The 22152-nt window shown below is 35.1% G+C and overlaps 1 protein-coding gene across 1 annotated transcript in view; it reads left to right on the plus strand.

The window, feature by feature from the left end:
- Window positions 1–22152, plus strand: part of LOC117717993 (uncharacterized) — a 148712-nt gene that overhangs the window by 44362 nt on the left and 82198 nt on the right. Inside the window, exons 12-18 of the mRNA XM_076911165.1 lie at window positions 1487–1824; window positions 3760–3853; window positions 8500–8840; window positions 10813–10906; window positions 15568–15602; window positions 15731–15907; window positions 17896–17989. Coding sequence (XP_076767280.1) covers window positions 1487–1824; window positions 3760–3853; window positions 8500–8840; window positions 10813–10906; window positions 15568–15602; window positions 15731–15907; window positions 17896–17989 — 1173 coding nt within the window. The remainder of the gene's footprint in view (window positions 1–1486; window positions 1825–3759; window positions 3854–8499; window positions 8841–10812; window positions 10907–15567; window positions 15603–15730; window positions 15908–17895; window positions 17990–22152) is intronic.

Here is a 22152-nt window from a genome sequence, read left to right on the forward strand (position 1 = left end):
GAGAATCTTGAAGTTGGATGGAATAGGACGCACACGGAAGCAAGAAAATGGAGAGTGAGTTTGATAAAAAAAAAACCACATTATATGCATAAATGAATTTTTCAATAAAATGGTTGACTATGGAAAGAATTAATTGATAACTTGAGCTTCCACAACACTAAGAACTTGTGAGCTCATGATAGAAATGAAAATGATAAAACCACAGATAAGAATCCATGACACATGATTTTGATAGATTTACAAGTCATGTTTTCATAGTTTTATAAACATATCACGAATGTCTTATAAAATATATAGAAATATTCATATTATGATAAAGAATCCATTTGAAACTTTCCATATTTTGAATATGTATTTTCCTGAAGAAATAGAAATTGCCAAAAAACCAGGAAAAGATATTTGCCATGATTAAAACTTAGAGCAAAGTAAACTTAATCCAGTTAGATTCCATTTCATTCTTCTGTAGTAGTTATACTCTGTTTTTTAAGGCAAATGTAAGGATTCTCGGAAGATATGGAGAAATAGAACCACCCCATACAACTGGAGTGGATGTAATATTGAATGTTACATTTCAAAGACTGTTGTAAATTTCCAAAACAATAAAATGAATGATATCCAAGAGCCCAAAGTTCCACTTCTCAGTGCAATTTCAAAGTGAAAAATAAAAAACATATATCACACATGATGGATGTTCATGACAATATTATTCATAATAGCAAAAGATGGAGACTGCCTTAATGCACATTAGTTGACAAAAAAGGATGTAAAAATCTAATGCATATACAAATTCCACTTAGCAGCTAAAATATATTGAAGCAATTTGGATTATGAGAAAGAATTTCATACTATATTGTGTTTATTGTCCAATAACTCTGAATGTACTCAAAGTTATTGGTAGTAAGGATAAGTACATTTTTATGGGTAGTTTTGATTGTCTTCTTGACACAAAGAAGAATCAGTTTGAAAATGTGTCTTCAATGAGAAAATTCTTAGATTTAAATTGGGCCTTGAGGATTTTTTGAATTTGGGTCACTGTGTTTGAAAGACTTACTGTGAATTTGGACTGCACCATTCTTGGGCTGGGCCCAGGGATATTGCAGTCTTGACTGACTGTAGTGTTAGCATGCATGCATTCATTGTTCCTGTCTGGCTACCACAGGTTCCTGCTCCTTTGGCTTTCCTGTGATAATGGACTGTAACTTGGACTATTTAGCTAAACAAACCATTCCTATTTAAAAAAAAAGAAAAACAGGAAACTAATGAGTGTATTGAAAAAAATTAATGTAGGAAACTTTGTTCTATTAAAACACAACAGTTACTTGGGCTGGAGAGATGGTCAGCAGTTTAGAGGTCTTGCTGCATGTTGATGTTCCTGGTTGAATCCCCAGCACCCATACACAGACATACATACTGACAAGACACTCTTTCCCTTAAGAGAAATAAAAGAATTAAAGTCACTTATTCTTAATATTAATTTTCATTAAAGGTCAGTGAAGAAGCTGATAAGCAGAAAGTCATCAGGTTGCAATCAGCAGAAAAGCTGAATGACCGTTGGGCATATGCAACCAACCAGATTCAAAGGTTGGTTCGTGCTACCGAAAATGGAAATCACAGTGCAATTCATGTATCACAAAACCTGAATCGCAGTTTGGCGTGCACATCAGCAAATGAGAGTCAAACTGAGGTGCCTGAAAGCCTCATGAACAGTGTGGTGCATGAAGCAGAAAAGCCGAATCGCAGTGCTGCAGCCGTAGTTCTTCAAAAACAGCATGGAAAAACTAAACAGCAACCTGTTCCTGTTGAGGAGAATCGACAAGAGGATGGGTAAGGCCACCGTGATATTTAACAGTAGATGTTACTCCCTAGTGATGCTCATAGGAACGATGACCATGCTGGATACTTCTTAAGCATGGCACCGTCAGACTTCCATGATCATAAGATGCTGATAATTAATCAGATGTTATGTTTTCCAATTCTGTGGACATGTTTTTTTTTTTTTTTTTTTTTTTTTTGTAAAAGACAACCACAGTTGGCAAACTCATGTGACAACTAACATTCTAGAAGCTGGAGTAAAAGGGGGGTTTGATTGGAAATTAGAATAGCAATCAATGTTTTGACAGTGTCTTGACAATATAGCACAAAGTTATTGAGTGTGGGTTGTTTAAGCATAAAAGTTTTGCTTCTCTGCACTAACCTTTTCCTTGACCTATATTATTTCTCAGTACTTGTGGAGTGTGTCAAGGTAGCTATCCATCAAATGATATCTACTGAAGAATATTTAGAAAGACACACGCACGTGCACACACACACAAACACACACACAGTACACACACTACACACATGGACACACATAAAATATCCACAGACTCTCATAAAACACACACACCCACATATAATAATGACAGCAGTCTCAGGAATAAAACCATTGGATGTAGAAAATTAAATAGAGTGCTTTGCACTTAGTTTCATGGATCCAAAAATTGATGCAGTTTTCTCACATTAGGGGAAGTGAATGATTGTTGACAGTATGTTATTATATAGCTCCTATATTCTGCTGATAAATAAGTATAAGTTCAATCTCACTCATTTCTTTATGATATGTGATTAATCATCAAGAAAATATTTAGTAAAATTTATCAAAATCCTTACAATTATGAAATATAGAACACTGAACTCTCCACTTCTATTTATTCTTTTCACACAGCATAGTGAAAAGAGATCCTTTGAGTTTGTATAAAAAACAAATAAATATTTTACTATGGATATTAAAACATAGTTTCAGTAGATAGAGAGGTAATTATCCAATTAAAAAGAGTTTATACAGATTCATCAGTAATTTTTTATATGGGCCAAAGGTTTTCATTCAATATCTGATTCTGTTTGTTGTTAATGTTAGAAGAAGATTGTTAATATCAGAGTTTCTTTAAAGCATAGATTTGGAAATCCATACTTTGTTGTTTGATTAAAATGAACCCCATAACCAGTTTTTCATGTCAACATGTTGTGTTCATTTTCTTTAAAACACAACATTAAATGAAAGTGAACTTTAAAACATTTTTTTCTACAGTTTTTTGACTGCTTTACACAGTTTCTTTTGTTAATTTTATCTTTGTTTTATGGTAAACTTGAGATATGAGATTGCCTCTAAGGTTTTGGTCAGCCTGAATTCATACTAGGACAGGCTCAGGCAGCGATACATAGAAAACCCAAATCCATCTTGACACTTAACACACACACACACGCACAGACACAGGCACACACAAACACAAGCACAATGCACTCACACATGCACTCACACACACAAAGAGAGATTTGTGTGGGAGGGAGATTGAGAGAGATATCTCTCTGGTCATTGTGCCTATCCCCATTTCAAATGTGAAAACCATGAGATAACCCTAGGGAAAAATCAGCAGGACTTTGCTTCTCTGTCAGACTTTTCACTATATTGAACACAATAAAAGATTGTAGTGTTTGTTAATTCATATGGACCTGAAAATCTAGGACCTATATGGAAATGCTGAATGCAGGTTGTAATTTTCATGTTTTATAGCCTTGGGACTTCACCCAGAAGTTAACATAGCCAATTATTCTTTACATTTTGTACATTTTATCTTGGCAAAATTTTCAACTCCAGCTGGAAAAGTGATGGTTACCAATCCATTCATTTGAATAATTTTAGAAAAGTATCTGCACATTTCAGGAACTCTGTTTTGTAAAATGTGACCTTTGATTATAATTATTTTAAAATGTGGTTTTTAGACTGAAACGTCCCAACCGGAAGACAAAAGTTGAATTGGAATATTCATTAGAAGATCCAGAAGAGCTTCAGAAGGCCGTAGAGGAAATACTTTTGGTAAGTCAGGTGTATTCAGAACACTGCTTTCCTCTGTCAAGCAGTGTTGAGGCACCAAGAGTAACATCCCATGAGCAATAGCAGGCATATTCACTCTGCAGAAATACATACAAGCAAAACTCCAATGCATAGAAATGAAACGATGAATGAATTTAACAATTTAAAAATTAGACTTAGCTAATCATCTCTGTGTTGTCATGTGACTGCTCTAGTGAATATGGAACACAGAGAACAACTTGCGGGACTTGGTTCTCTCCTCATACTTTGTGTGTTCCAGGAAATGTACTCCAGTTACCAGGCTTGGTGTCAACTACCTGGACCCATGAAACTATCTAGTCTCTCTGAAACACACACACACACACACACACACACACACACTCACACAAACAAACTCACATACATATGTAATTACACACACACATACATGCATACATATGTATGTATTCTGCTAAAATGCTGATAACACTAAAACGCTAATAACTGTAAAGTTGATGTCATCTCTTACTTGTGAATCTAACACATGGATAAATTTTTAAAGCATATACTTCCATTCTTGATATCCAACATATCTTTGAGATCCCTTCCCAAATTCATGTCTTCTCTTTCATCTCCCCATTCCTCTTATTCCTCCTTTTTTCTCTATGTTCTTGTTCATTTTTAATTTTTCTACCAAGTGTGATTACTGCTGGTCATATATTTTTGGATGTGGAGCCATCTCCTGAATGGTGATCAACCTCCAGAATCTCAATCTCCTCCACCCAAAAACTTCACCCATCATCACCAGCCATCAACTACCAATATCTCCTCAGAAAAGGATGGAGCCTCATGAGCCATTCCTCTGTACATTCTGTCATTCGGACTGCTCTCTGTATGTTGTGTGTAGGTAACCATAGCTGCAATGAGTTCTTGAAAGTTGGTTTCTGTTTTGTTCTATTGAAAGTGCCCTTTGCCTTACAGAAGAAGCTTTGCAATTTTATGAGGTGCCATTTGTCTAGTGTTGATCTTAGAGCATAAGCCATTGATCTGTTCAGAAAATTCTCCCCTGTGTGCACATGGTCCAGGCTCTTTCCTACTTCCTCCTCTATTAGTTTCAGTGTATCTGGTTTTATGTGGAGGCTCTTGATCCACTTGGACTTGAGGTTTGTGGAAGAGATAAGAATGGATCAATGCGCATTCTTCTACATGAGGACCTCCAGTTGAGCCAGCACCATTTGTTGAAAATGCTGTCTTTATCCTCTGGATGGTTTCAGAACCAGCTCCTGGTTATGTTGATTGTTTGTATAGTTCTTTTGACTTGGTTGATTTCAGGCCTGAGTTTGAATATTTCCTGCCTTTGAGTATTCCTGTGTGTATTTTGCTTCTTTTTGTTCTAATGTGTTCAGGTGTGGTGTGAACCTGCCAGTGTATTTTATCTCCAGTTTCGTTTTAAAGGCATTTTAGAGCAATGAATTTTCCCCTTAGCCCTGCTTTCATTGTGTCCCATAAGTTTTGGTATGATGTGCTTTCATTTCATGGGTTGGTAGGGGAACACCTTCATTGAAGCAGGGGTAGCTGAGAAGGGATAGGGTGTTTCTGGGAAGAAAACCAGGAAGGGGAATAACATGTGAAATGTAAATAGAATACCTAATAAAAATGAAAAATAAAGAATTGTTTTCTATGTGTGGAAAGTATAATGCAGCCTACATAAATTTACATATATTAATATATATTTTACATAAACACACTTATGAACTAATAGTGAGTTTGGCAAATTAACAATATATAACCTTATTGTAGAAATCAGTTTTCTTTTTGTACACCAGCAAAAAATTAAATTACAAAACTTCTATTTGCAGTAGCATCAAATACAGTACTTTTTCAGAAAAATGTTAATTCTAACATTGAAAAATGCAAAAGTTAAATTACTTATTGAAAAAGAAACAAAATTAGGTTACATATAATGTCTTATCTTCACATTTACTGTTTAAAATCTAATCAGGAAGAGACTCTGATAATGGCTTGTAGACGATGGGATAAAATTGAGAGCCCAGAAAATTAACCCTGATTTTTGGTCAGTTGGCATTTAGAGAAGGATCAAAGAAATTTGGCAAAGCTGAATAAGGTGCAAAGAACATAATTATATATTGAACTTATATATTGTTCATATATATATACATATGTATATGTATATATATACACATATATATGTATATATATATTATACTTATATATTGTAACTCTTTACCTCATGCCATCCATAAAAATTAGCTCATGGATGTAAATTTAAGAGCTAGAATGGTGAAACTTGAAGTTGTGAGACAAGAATATCTTTATGATTTTGTGTCAGAAAGAGTCCCCTGGATATGCCACTGAAACCTTGATTTTGAAAATGAAGACCCTAGTTGTGATTGAACTGGCAAGTTATGCTCACTGGTGTGATAGTGACATAAATGGCATGGATTTAATACTCACTCTAAAAGATGGAATCCATTAATGATATTGTAAACTAGGCCAAAACTTTCTGACTGCCATGGTCATCGATATAAGGGAGACCTAGTACTATTTTTCAAAATGATCATTGTACTAAATTGTCCCGTACGTTCCCATCTTTATACCCATAGATTAGTGTATCTCTCAACCCTCATTGAAGGAATTTCCTTTTGCAGATGGTGATTAATACAGAGAACAGTAGCTAGCTGTTGAGTGTATTACCATCAATACCACTCATTTTCCTCCCAAGACTTTTTGATTATTGATTAGAGGATAAAATGAGTGTAAGCAGTAGATAGTGGACATCTGCAATAGAACTTTATTTATTAAACATGGTAGAAGTGTGTACATGAGCTCACCGAGGCTATGACTTCATGCACAATACCTGTGTAAGATGAAGCCAGTAAAAACCCAGTCAAAAAGCCCAATCCATGTCTGAGAATCTATTTGGTAATTAATGGCTGCTGAACAAGTTTTGTAAGTTTTCTTCAAATATGCTGCCACTGCAATGCTACCCATGTCCAGTACATGGTGCTACACTCTTGCGTACACGAACAGCACTAATTAAACTCCTGGGTTTTGAAACAGACACACACGCAAGACTACCTACAAACAGGAATGCATACACACACACAAACTCACACACACAGAAATGGTGACAGGGAGAATCTTGAAGTTGGATGGAATAGGAGCAACTGGAAGTAAGAAATTGGAGAGTGAGTTTGATACAAAAACACATTATATGCATAAATGAAATTTTCAATAAAATGGTGCCTATGGAAAGAATAAATTAATAAATTGAGCTTCCACAAACCAAGAACTTGTGAGCTTCATGATAGAAATGAAATGATAAAACACAGATAACAATCCAGACACATGATTTTGAATAGGTTTGCAAGTCATGTTTTCATAATTTTTATTAACATATCATGAATGGCTCATAAAATATATAGAAATATTCCATAGTATGATAAAGAATCCCATTTGAAACTTTCAATATTTTGAATATATATTTTCCTGAAGAAACGGAAATAGCCAAAAAACCAGGAAAAGATATTTACCATGATTAAACTTAGAGCAAAGTAAACTTAATCCAGTAGATTCCATTTCATTCTTCTGTAGTAGTTATAACTCTGTTTTTTAAAGGCAAATGTAAGGATTCTTGAAGATGTGGAGAAATAGAACCACCTCATACAATTGGATTGGATGTAATATTGAATATTACATTTCAAATATGTTGTAAATTTCTAAACAATTAAAATGAATGATAACCAAGGGCCCAAAGTTCCACTTCTCAATGCATTTCAAGGTGAAATAAAAACATATATCACACATTATGGATGTTCATGACAATAGTATTCATAATAGCCAAAAGATGGAGACTGCCTTAATGCACATCAGTTGACAAATGGATGTAAAAATCTAATGCACTATACAAATTCCACTTAGCAGCTAAAATATATGGAAGCAATTTGAATTATGAGAAAGAATGTTTCATAATGTATTCTGTCTATTGTCGAATAACTCTGGATGTACTCAAAGTTATTGGAAGTAAGGATAAGTGCATTTTTATGGGTAGTTTTTATTGTCTTCTTGACACAATGTAGAATCAGTTTGGAAATGTGTCTTCAATGAGAGAATTCCTAGATTAAGTTGGCCTGAAGTCATTCCTGTGAGGGATTTTTTTTTAATTTGGGTCACTGGTTTTGAAAGACTTACTGTGAATTTGGACTGCACCATTCTTGGGCTGGGCCCAGGGATATTGCAGTCTTGACTGACTGTAGTGTTAGCATGCATGCATTCATTGTTCCTGTCTGTGGATGGACTATGGCTAGCTACCATAGGTTCCTGCTCCTTTGGCTTTCCTGTGATAATGGACTGTAACTTGGAGTATTTAGCTAAACAAACCATTTCTACTTTAAAAAAAAAAAGGAAAAATAGGAAAACTAATGAGTGAATTGAAAAGATTAATGTAGGAAACTTTGTCTATTAAAACACAACAGTTACTTGGGCTGGAGAGATGGCTCAGCAGTTTAGAGGTCTTGCTGCTCTTCTGATGGTCCTGGTATGAATCCCCAGCACCCATACACAGACATACATACTGACAAGACACTCTTTCCCTTAAGAGAAATAAAAGAATTAAAGTCACTTATTCTTAATATTAATTTTCATTAAAGATCAGTGAAGAAGCTGATAAGCAGAAAGTTATCAGGTTACAATCAGCAGAAAAGCTGAATGACCGTTGGGTGCATGCATCAGAAGACCAGAATCGAAGGGTGGTTCGTGCTACTGAAAATGGAAATCACAGTGCAATTCATGTATCACAAAACCTGAATCGCAGTTTGGCGTGCACATCAGCAAATGAGAGTCAAACTGAGGTGCCTAAAAACCTGATGAACAGTGTGGTGCATGAAGCACAAAAGCCGAATCGCAGTGCTGCAGCCCGAGTTCTTCAAAAACAGCATGGAAAAACTAAAGAGCAACCTGTTCCTGTTGAGGAGAATCGACAAGAGGATGGGTAAGGCCACCGTGATATTTAACAGTAGATGTTACTCCCTAGTGATGCTCATAGGAACGATGACCATGTTGGATACTTCTTAAGCATGGCACCGTCAGACTTCCGTGATCATAAGATGCTGATAATCAATCTTATGTTATGTTTTCCATTCTGTGGGCATGTTTTTTTTTTGTTTTGTTTTTTGTTTTTTTTTATTTTTGTAAAAGGCAACCACAGTTGGCAAACTCATGTGACAACTAACATTCTAGAAGCTGGAGTAAAAGGGAGTTTTGATTGGAAATTAGAATAGTAAACAATGTTTTGACAGTGTCATGACAATATAGCACAAAGTTATTGAGTGTAGGTTGTTTAAGCATAACAGTTTTGCTTCTCTGCACTAACCTTTTCCTTGACCTGTATTATATCTCAGTACTTGTAGAGTGTGTCAAGGTAGCTATCCATCAAATGACATCTACTGAAGAATATTTAGAAAGTCCACATGCGCGTGCGCACAAACGCACACACAAACACAGTACACACACTACAAACATGCACACACAATAGCCACAGACTCACATAAAACACACATACCCACATATAAAAATGACAGCATTCTCAAGAATAAAACTATTGGATGTAGAAAATTAAGTAGAGTGGTTTTGTACTTAGTTTCATGGATCCAATAATTGATGCAGTTTTCTCACATTAGGAGAAGTGAATGATTGTTGACAGAATGTTATTTTATAGCTACTGTTGTCTGCTGATAAATAAGTATAAGTTCAATCTCACCCATTTCTTTACAATATGTGATTTATCATCAAGAAAATATTTAATGAGATTTATCAAAATCCTTACAATTATGAAATATAGAACACTGAACTCTCCACTTGTATTTATTCTTTTTTACACAGTATAGTAAAAAGATTCATTTAGTTGGTATGAAGAACAAATAAATATATTAATTAGGATATCAAGACATAGTTTCAGTAGATAGAGAGGCCATTATCCAATTAAATAGAGTTTATACAGATTCATCAGTAATTTTTGGTATGGACCAAAGATTTTCATTCAATATCTGATTCTGTTTGTTGTTAATGTTAGAAGAAGATTGTTAATATCAGAATTTCTTTAAAGCATAGATTTTTAAATCCATACTTTATTGTTTGATTAAAATGAACCCCATAACCAGTTTTCATGTCAACATGTTGTATTCATTTTCTTTAAAACGCAACATTAAATGAAAGTGAACTTTAAAACATTTTTTTCTTCAGTTTTCTGACTGCCTTACGCAGTTTCTTTTGTTAATTTAATCTTTGTTTTATGGTAAACTTAACATATGAGGATTGCCTTAAGGTTTTAGTCAGCCTGAATTCATACTAGGACAGGTTCAGGCAGCAATACATAGAAAACCCAAATCCATCTTGACACTTAACACACACTTATACACACAGAGAGAGAGAGAGAGAAAGAGAGACAGACAGACACATACACACACAAACACAAGCACAATGCACTCACACATGCACTCACACACACAAAGAGAGAGGTGTGTGGGAGGGAGATTGAGAGAGATATCTCTCTGGTCATCGTGCCTATCCCCATTTCAAATGTGAAAACCATGAGATAATCATAGGGAAAAATCAGCAGGACTATGCTTCTCTGTCAGACTTTTCACTATATTGAACACAATAAAAGATTGTAGTGTTTGTTAATTCATATGGACCTGAAAATCTAGGACCTATATGGAAATGCTGAATGCAGGTTGTAATTTTCATGTTTTATAGCCCTGAGACTTCACCCAGAAGTTAACATAGCCAATTATTCTTTACATTTTGTACATTTTATCTTGGCAAAATTTTCAACTCCAGCTGGAAAAGTGATGGTTACCAATCCATTCATTTGAATAATTTTAGAAAAGTATCTGCACATTTCAGGAACTCTGTTTTGTAAAAGGTGATCTTTGAGTATAATTATTTTAAAATGTGGTTTTTAGACTGAAACATGGCAACCGGAAGACAAAAGTTGAATCGGAATATTCATTAGAAGATCCAGAAGAGCTTCAGAAGGCCATAGAGGAAATACTTTTGGTAAGTCAGGTGTATTCAGAACACTGCTTTCCTTTGTTAAGCAGTGTTGAGGCACCAAGAGAAACATCCCATGAGCAATAGCAGGCATATTCATTCTGCAGAAATACATACAAGCAAAACTCCAATGCATAGAAATGAAACGATGAATGAATTTAACAATTTAAAAATTAGACTTAGCTAATCATCTGTGTGTTGTCATGTGACTGCTCTAGTGAATATGGAACAGAGAGAACAATTTGCGGGACTTGGTTCTCTCCTCATACTTTGTGTGTTCCAGGAAATGTACTCCAGTTACCAGGCTTGGTGTCAACTACCTGGACCCATGAAACTATCTAGTCTCTCTGAAACACACACACACACACACACACACACACACACACACACACACGCATACTCACACAAACGCACACACATACATATGTACTTACATACACACATACATATATACATACATATGTATTCTGCTAAAATGCTGGTAACACTAAAACTATAATAACTTTAAAGTTGATGTCATCTCTTACTTGTGAATCTCACACATGGATAAATTTTTAAAGCATATACTCCCATTCTTGACATCCAACATATCTTTGAGATCCCTTCCCAAATTCATGTCTTCTCTTTCATCTCCCCATTCCTCTTATTCCTCCTTTTTTCTCTATGTTCTTGTTCATTTTTAATTTTTCTACCAAGTGTGATTACTGCTGGTCATATATTTTTGGATGTGGAGCCATCTCCTGAATGGTGATCAACCTCCAGAATCTCAACCTCCTCCACCCAAAACCTTCACCCATCGTCACCAGCCATCAACTACCAATATCTCCTCAGAAAAGGATGGAGCCTCATGAGCCATTCCTCTGTACATTCTGTCATTCGGACTGCTCTCTGTATGTTGTGTGTAGGTAACCATAGCTGCAATGAGTTCTTGAAAGTTGGTTTCTGTTTTGTTCTATTGAAAGTGCCCTTTGCCTTACAGAAGAAGCTTTGCAATTTTATGAGGTGCCATTTGTCTAGTGTTGATCTTAGAGCATAAGCCATTGATCTGTTCAGAAAATTCTCCCCTGTGTGCACATGGTCCAGGCTCTTTCCTACTTCCTCCTCTATTAGTTTCAGTGTATCTGGTTTTATGTGGAGGCTCTTGATCCACTTGGACTTGAGGTTTGTAGAAGAGATAAGAATGGATCAATGCGCATTCTTCTACATGAGGACCTCCAGTTGAGCCAGCACCATTTGTTGAAAATGCTGTCTTTATCCACTGGATGGTTTCCGAACCAGCTCCTGGTTATGTTGATTGTTTGTATAGTTCTTTTGACTTGGTTGATTTCAGTCCTGAGTTTGAATATTTCCTGCCTTTGAGTATTCCTGTGTGTATTTTGCTTCTTTTTGTTCTAGTGTTTTCAGGTGTGATGTGAACCTGCCAGTGTATTTTATCTCCAGTTTCCTTTTAAAGGCATTTTAGAGCAATGAATTTTCCCCTTAGCCCTGCTTTCATTGTGTCCCATAAGTTTTGGTATGATGTGCTTTCATTTCATGGGTTGGTAGGGGAACACCTTCATTGAAGCAGGGGTAGCTGAGAAGGGATAGGGTGTTTCTGGGAAGAAAACCAGGAAGGGGAATAACGTGAAATGTAAATAAAGAGAATACCTAATAAAAATGAAAAATAAAGAATTGTTTTCTATGTGTGGAAAGTATAATACAGCCTACATAATTTTATATATATTAATATATATATTTTACATAAACACACTTATGAACTAATAGTGAGTTTGGCAAATTAACAATATATAACCTTATTGTAGAAATCAGTTTTCTTTTTGTACACCAGCAAAAAATTAAATTACAAAACTTCCATTTGCAGTAGCATCAAATACAGTATTTTTTCAGAAAAATGTTAAGTTAATTCTAACATTGAAAAATGCAAAAGTTAAATTACTTATTGAAAAAGAAACAAAATTAGGTTACATATAATGTCTTATCTTCACATTTACTGTTTAAAATCTAATCATGAAGAGACTCTGATAATGGCTTGTAGACGATGGGATAAAATTGAGAGCCCAGAAAATTAACCCTGATTTTTGGTCAGTTGGCATTTAGAGAAGGATCAAAGAAATTTGGCAAAGCTGAATAAGGTGCAAAGAACATAATTATATATTGAACTTATATATTGTTCATATATATACATATGTATATATATATACACATATATATGTATATATATTATACTTATATATTGTAACTCTTTACCTCATGCCATCCATAAAAATTAGCTCATGGATGTAAATTTAAGAGCTAGAATGGTGAAACTTGAAGTTGTGAGACAAGAATATCTTTATGATTTTGTGTCAGAAAGAGTCCCTAGATATGCCACTGAAACCTTGATTTTGAAAATGAAGACCCTAGTTGTGATTGAACTGGCAAGTTATGCTCACTGGTGTGATAGTGACATAAATGGCATGGATTTAATACTCACTCTAAAAGATGGAATCCATTAATGATATTGTAAACTAGGCCAAAACTTTCTGACTGCCATGGTCATCGATATAAGGGAGACCTAGTACTATTTTTCAAAATGATCATTGTACTAAATTGTCCCATACGTTCCCATCTTTATACCCATAGATTAGTGTATCTCTCAACCCTCATTGAAGGAATTTCCTTTTGCAGATGGTGATTAATACAGAGAACAGTAGCTAGCTGTTGAGTGTATTACCATCAATACCACTCATTTTCCTCCCAAGACTTTTTGATTATTGATTAGAGGATAAAAGGAGTGTACGCAGTAGATAGTGGACATCTTCAATAGAACTTTATTTATTAAACATGGTAGGAGAAGTGCATACATGAGCTCACCGAGGCTATGACTTCATGCACAATACCTGTGTAAGATGAAGCCAGTAAAAACCCAGTCAAAAAGCCCAATCCATGTCTGAGAATCTATTTGGTAATTAATGGCTGCTGAACAAGTTTTGTAAGTTTTCTTCAAATACACTGCCACTGCAATGCTACCCATGTCCAGTACATGGTGCTACACTCTTGCGTACACGAACAGCACTAATTAAACTCCTGGGTTTTGAAACAGACACACACGCAAGACTACCTACAAACAGGAATGCATACACACACACAAACTCACACACACAGAAATGGTGACAGGGAGAATCTTGAAGTTGGATGGAATAGGAGCAACTGGAAGTAAGAAAATGGAGTGTGAGTTTGATAAAAACACATTATATGCATAAATGAAATTTTCAATAAAATGGTGCCTATGGAAAGAATAAATTAATAACTTGAGCTTCCACAGACTAAGAACTTGTGAGCTTCATGATAGAAATGAAATGATAAAACACAGATAACAATCCAGACACATGATTTTGAATAGGTTTGCAAGTCATGTTTTCATAATTTTTATTAACATATCATGAATGGCTCATAAAATATATAGAAATATTCCATAGTATGATAAAGAATCCCATTTGAAACTTTCAATATTTTGAATATATGTTTTCCTGAAGAAATAGAAATTGCCAAAAAACCAGGAAAAGATATTTACCATGATTAAACTTAGAGCAAAGTAAACTTAATCCAGTAGATTCCACTTCATTCTTCTGTAGTAGTTATAACTCTGTTTTTTAAAGGCAAATGTAAGGATTCTTGAAGATGTGGAGAAATAGAACCACCCCATACAACTGGAGTGGATGTAATATTGAATATTACATTTCAAATATGTTGTAAATTTCTAAACAATTAAAATGAATGATATCCAAGAGCCCAAAGTTCCACTTCTCAGTGCATTTCAAGGTGAAATAAAAACATATATCACACATTATGGATGTTCATGACAATAGTATTCATAATAGCCAAAAGATGGAGACTGCCTTAATGCACATCAGTTGACAAATGGATGTAAAAATCTAATGCACTATACAAATTCCACTTAGCAGCTAAAATATATGGAAGCAATTTGAATTATGAGAAAGAATGTTTCATAATGTATTCTGTCTATTGTCGAATAACTCTGGATGTACTCAAAGTTATTGGAAGTAAGGATAAGTGCATTTTTATGGGTAGTTTTTATTGTCTTCTTGACACAATGTAGAATCAGTTTGGAAATGTGTCTTCAATGAGATAATTCTTAGATTAAGTTGGCCTGAAGTCATTCCTGTGAGGGATTTTTTTTTGAATTTGGTCACTGGGTTTGAAAGACTTACTGTGAATTTGGACTGCACCATTCTTGGGCTGGGCCCAGGGATATTGCAGTCTTGACTGACTGTAGTGTTAGCATGCATGCATTCATTGTTCCTGTCTGTGGATGGACTATGGCTAGCTACCATAGGTTCCTGCTCCTTTGGCTTTCCTGTGATAATGGACTGTAACTTGGAGTATTTAGCTAAACAAACCATTTCTACTTTTAAAAAAAGGAAAAATAGGAAAACTAATGAGTGAATTGAAAAGATTAATGTAGAAAACTTTGTCTATTAAAACACAACAGTTACTTGGGCTGGAGAGATGGCTCAGCAGTTTAGAGGTCTTGCTGCACATTTGATGGCCCTGGTATGAATCCCCAGCACCCATACACAGACATACATACTGACAAGACACTCTTTCCCTGAAGAGAAATAAAAAAAATTAAAGTCACTTATTCTCAATATTAATTTTCATTAAAGGACATTGAAGAAGCTGATAAGCAGAAAGTCATCAGGTTGCAATCAGCAGAAAGCTGAATGACCGTTGGGTGCATGCATCAGAAGACCAGAATCAAAGGGTGGTTCGTGCTTCTGAAAATGGAAATCACAGTGCAATTCATGTATCACAAAACCTGAATCGCAGTTTGGTGTGCACATCAGCAAATGAGAGTCAAACTGAGGTGTCTAAAAACCTGATGAACAGTGTGGTGCATGAAGCAGAAAAGCCGAATCGCAGTGCTGCAGCCGTAGTTCTTCAAAAACAGCATGGAAAAACTAAAGAGCAACCTGTTCCTGTTGAGGAGAATCGACAAGAGGATGGGTAAGGCCACCGTGATATTTAACAGTAGATGTTACTCCCTAGTGATGATTATAGGAACGATGACCATGCTGGATACTTCTTAAGCATGGCACCATCAGACGTCCATGATCATAAGATGCTGATAATCAATCTTATGTTATGTTTTCCAATATTGTGGATATGGTTTTTGGTTTTTTTTGTAAAAGACAACCACAGTTGGCAAACTCATGTGACAACTAACATTCTAGAAGCTGGAGTAAAAGGGAGTTTTGATTGGAAATTAGAATAGCAAACAATGTTTTGACAGTGTCTTGACAATATAGCACAAAGTTATTGAGTGTGGGTTGTTTAAGCATAAAAGTTTTGCTTCTCTGCACTAACCTTTTCCTTGACCTGTATTATTTTCTCAGTACTTGTAGAGTGTGTCAAGGTAGCTATCCATCAAATGACATCTACTGAAGAATATTTAGAAAGTACACACGCGCGTGCGCACAAACACAGACACACACACACACACACTACACACATGCACACACATACAATATCCACAGACTCACATAAAACACACACACCCACATATAAAAATGACAGCAGTCTCAAGAATAAAACTATTGGATGTAGAAAATTAAGTAGAGTGGTTTTGCACTTAGTTCATGGATCCAATAATTGATGCAGTTTTCTCACATTAGGGGAAGTGAATGATTGTTGACAGTACGTTATTTTATAGCTACTATTGTCTGCTGATAAATAAGTATAAGTTCAATCTCACCCATTTCTTTACAATATGTGGTTTATCATCAAGAAAATATTTAATGAGATTTATCAAAATCCTTACAATTATGAAATATAGAACACTGTACTCTCCACTTCTATTTACTCTTTTCACACAGTATAGTGAAAAGATCCCTTTAGTTTGTATAACGAACAAATAAATAGTTTAACATGGATATCAAAACATAGTTTCAGTAGATAGAGAGGCCATTAGCCAATTAAATAGAGTTTATACAGATTCATCAGTAATTTTTGGTATGGACCAAAGATTTTCATTCAATATCTGATTCTGTTTGTTGTTAATGTTAGAAGAAGATTGTTAATATCAGAGTTTCTTTAAAGCATAGATTTGGAAATCCATACTTTGCTGTTTGATGAAAATGAACCCCATAACCAGTTTTTCATGTCAACATGTTGTATTCATTTTCTTTAAAACGCAACATTAAATGAAAGTGAACTTTAAAACATTTTTTTCTTCAGTTTTCTGACTGCCTTACGCAGTTTCTTTTGTTAATTTAGTCTTTGTTTTATGGTAAACTTAATATATGAGGATTGCCTTAAGGTTTTAGTCAGCCTGAATTCATACTAGGACAGGTTTAGGCAGCAATACATAGAAAACCCAAATCCATCTTGACACTTAACACACACACACACACACACACACATACAGAGAGAGAGAGAGAGAGAGAGAGAGAGAGAGAGACAGACAGACAGACAGACAGACAGACACATGCACACAGAAACACAAGCACAATGCACTTACACATGCACTCACACACACAAAGAGAGAGGTGTGTGGGAGGGAGATTGAGAGAGATATCTCTCTGGTCATCGTGCCTATCCCCATTTCAAATGTGAAAACCATGAGATAACCATAGGGAAAATTCAGCAGGACTTTGCTTCTCTGTCAGACTTTTCACTATATTGAACACAATAAAAGATTGTAGTGTTTGTTAATTCATATGGACCTGAAAATGTAGGACCTATATGGGAATGGTGAATGCAGGTTGTAATTTTCATGTTTTATAGCCCTGGGACTTCACCCAGAAGTTAACATAGCCAATTATTCTTTACATTTTGTACATTTTATCTTGGCAAAATTTTCAACTCCAGCTGGAAAAGTGATGGTTACCAATCCATTCATTTGAATAATTTTAGAAAAGTATCTGCACATTTCAGGAACTCTGTTGTGTAAAAGGTGATCTTTGAGTATAATTATTTTAAAATGTGGTTTTTAGAATGAAACGTGGCAACCGGAAGACAAAAGTTGAATCGGAATATTCATTAGAAGATCCAGAAGAGCTTCAGAAGGCCATAGAGGAAATACTTTTGGTAAGTCAGGTGTATTCAGAACACTGCTTTCCTTTGTTAAGCAGTGTTGAGGCACCAATATAAACATCCCATGAGCAATAGCAGGCATATTCACTCTGCAGAAAAACATACAAGCAAAACTCCAATGCATAGAAATGAAACGATGAATGAATTTAACAATTTAAAAATTAGACTTAGCTAATCATCTGTGTGTTGTCATGTGACTGCTCTAGTGAATATGGAACAGAGAGAACAATTTGCGGGACTTGGTTCTCTCCTCATACTTTGTGTGTTCCAGGAAATGTACTCCAGTTACCAGGCTTGGTGTCAACTACCTGGACCCATGAAACTATCTAGTCTCTCTGAAACACACACACACACACACACACACACACACACACAGACACGCATACTCGCACAAACGCACACACATACATATGTACTTACACACACACATACATATACATGCATATGTATTCTGCTAAAACGCTGATAACACTAAAACTCTAATGACTTTAAAGTTGATGTCATGTCTTACTTGTGAATCTCACACATGGATAAATTTTTAAAGCATATACTCCCATTCTTGACATCCAACATATCTTTGAGATCCCTTCCCAAATTCATGTCTTCTCTTTCATCTCCCCATTCCTCTTATTCCTCCTTTTTTCTCTATGATCTTGTTCATTTTTAATTTTTCTACCAAGTGTGATTACTGCTGGTCTTATATTTTTGGATGTGGAGCCATCTCCTGAATAGTGATCAACCTCCAGAATCTCAACCTCCTCCACCCAAAAACTTCACCCATCATCACCAGCCATCAACTACCAATATCTCCTCAGAAAAGGATGGAGCCTCATGAGCCATTCCTCTGTACATTCTGTCATTCGGACTGCTCTCTGTATGTTGTGTGTAGGTAACCATAGCTCAATGAGTTCTTGAAAGTTGGTTTCTGTTTTGTTCTATTGAAAGTGCCCTTTGCCTTACAGAAGAAGCTTTGCAATTTTATGAGGTGCCATTTGTCTAGTGTTGATCTTAGAGCATAAGCCATTGATCTGTTCAGAAAATTCTCCCCTGTGTGCACATAGTCCAGGCTCTTTCCTACTTCCTCCTCTATTAGTTTCAGTGTATCTGGTTTTATGTGGAGGCTCTTGATCCACTTGGACTTGAGGTTTGTAGAAGAGATAAGAATGGATCAATGCGCATTCTTCTACATGAGGACCTCCAGTTGAGCCAGCACCATTTGTTGAAAATGCTGTCTTTATCCACTGGATGGTTTCAGAACCAGTTTCCGGTTTTGTTGATTGTATGTATAGTTCTTTTTACTTGGTTGATTTCAGGCCTGAGTTTGATTATTTCCTGCCTTTGAGTATTCCTGTGTGTATTTTGCTTCTTTTTGTTTTAGTGTTTTCAGGTGTGATGTGAACCTGCCAGTGTATTTTATCTCTAGTTTCCTTTTAAAGGCATTTTAGAGCAATGAATTTTCCCCTTAGCCCTGCTTTCATTGTGTCCCATAAGTTTTGGTATGATGTGCTTTCATTTCATGGGTTGGTAGGGGAACACCTTCATTGAAGCAGGGGTAGCTGAGAAGGGATAGGGTGTTTCTGGGAAGAAAACCAGGAAGGGGTATAACATGTGAAATGTAAATAAAGAGAATACCTAATAAAAATGAAAAATAAAGAATTGTTTTCTATGTGTGGAAAGTATAATACAGCCTATATAAATTTATATATATTAATATATATATTTTACATAAACACACTTATGAACTAATGTGAGTTTGGCAAATTAACAATATATAACCTTATTGTAGAAATCAGTTTTCTTTTTGTACACCAGCAAAAAAATTAAATTACAAAACTTCCATTTGCAGTAGCATCAAATACAGTATTTTTTCAGAAAAATGTTAAGTTAATTCTAACATTGAAAAATGCAAAAGTTAAATTACTTATTGAAAAAGAAACAAAATTAGGTTACATATAATGTCTTATCTTCACATTTACTGTTTAAAATCTAATCAGGAAGAGACTCTGATAATGGCTTGTAGACGATGGGATAAAATTGAGAGCCCAGAAAATTAACCCTGATTTTTGGTCAGTTGGCATTTAGAGAAGGATCAAAGAAATTTGGCAAAGCTCAATAAGGTGCAAAGAACATAATTATATATTGAACTTATATATTGTTCATATATATATACACATGTATATATGTATATATATATGAATATATATATATACTTATATATTGTAACTCTTTACCTCATGCCATCCATAAAAATTAGCTCATGGATGTAAATTTAAGAGCTACAATGGTGAAACTTGAAGTTGTGAGACAAGAACATCTTTATGATTTTGTGTCAGAAAGAGTCCCTAGATATGCCACTGAAACCTTGATTTTGAAAATGAAGACCCTAGTTGTGATTGAACTGGCAAGTTATGCTCACTGGTGTGATAGTGACATAAATGGCATGGATTTAATACTCACTCTAAAAGATGGAATCCGTTAATAATATTGTAAACTAGGCCAAAACTTTCTGACTGCCATGGTCATCGATATAAGGGAGACCTAGTACTATTTTTCAAAATGATCATTGTACTAAATTGTCCCGTACGTTCCCATCTTTATACCCATAGATTAGTGTATCTCTCAACCCTCATTGAAGGAATTTCCTTTTGCAGATGGTGATTAATACAGAGAACAGTAGCTAGCTGTTGAGTGTATTACCATCAATACCACTCGTTTTCCTCCCAAGATTTTTTGATTATTGATTAGAGGATAAAAAAAGTGTACGCAGTAGATAGTGGACATCTGCAATAGAACTTTATTTATTAAACATGGTAGGAGAAGTGTGTACATGAGCTCACAGAGGCTATGACTTCATGCACAATACCTGTGTAAGATGAAGCCAGTAAAAACCCAGTCAAAAAGCCCAATCCATGTCTGAGAATCTATTTGGTAATTAATGGCTGCTGAACAAGTTTTGTAAGTTTTCTTCAAATACACTGCCACTGCAATGCTACCCATGTCCAGTACATGGTGCTACACTCTTGCGTACATGAACAGCACTAATTAAACTCCTGGGTTTTGAAACAGACACACACGCAAGACTACCTACAAACAGGAATGCATACACACACACAAACTCACACACACAGAAATGGTGACAGGGAGAATCTTGAAGTTGGATGGAATAGGAGCAACTGGAAGTAAGAAAATGGAGTGTGAGTTTGATAAAAACACATTATATGCATAAATGAAATTTTCAATAAAATGGTGCCTATGGAAAGAATAAATTAATAACTTGAGCTTCCACAAACTAAGAACTTGTGAGCTTCATGATAGAAATGAAATGATAAAACACAGATAACAATCCAGACACATGATTTTGAATAGGTTTGCAAGTCATGTTTTCATAATTTTTATTAACATATCATGAATGGCTCATAAAATATATAGAAATATTCCATAGTATGATAAAGAATCCCATTTGAAACTTTCAATATTTTGAATATATGTTTTCCTGAAGAAATAGAAATTGCCAAAAAACCAGGAAAAGATATTTACCATGATTAAACTTAGAGCAAAGTAAACTTAATCCAGTAGATTCCACTTCATTCTTCTGTAGTAGTTATAACTCTGTTTTTTAAAGGCAAATGTAAGGATTCTTGAAGATGTGGAGAAATAGAACCACCCCATACAACTGGAGTGGATGTAATATTGAATATTACATTTCAAATATGTTGTAAATTTCTAAACAATTAAAATGAATGATATCCAAGAGCCCAAAGTTCCACTTCTCAGTGCATTTCAAGGTGAAATAAAAACATATATCACACATTATGGATGTTCATGACAATAGTATTCATAATAGCCAAAAGATGGAGACTGCCTTAATGCACATTAGTTGACAAATGGATGTAAAAATCTAATGCACTATACAAATTCCACTTAGCAGCTAAAATATATGGAAGCAATTTGAATTATGAGAAAGAATGTTTCATAATGTATTCTGTCTATTGTCGAATAACTCTGGATGTGCTCAAAGTTATTGGAAGTAAGGATAAGTGCATTTTTATGGGTAGTTTTTATTGTCTTCTTGACACAATGTAGAATCAGTTTGGAAATGTGTCTTCAATGAGAGAATTCCTAGATTAAGTTGGCCTGAAGTCATTCCTGTGAGGGAT

Source organism: Arvicanthis niloticus, chromosome 12 (assembly GCF_011762505.2).
Source record: "Arvicanthis niloticus isolate mArvNil1 chromosome 12, mArvNil1.pat.X, whole genome shotgun sequence".
Taxonomy (NCBI): Eukaryota; Metazoa; Chordata; class Mammalia; order Rodentia; family Muridae; genus Arvicanthis; species Arvicanthis niloticus.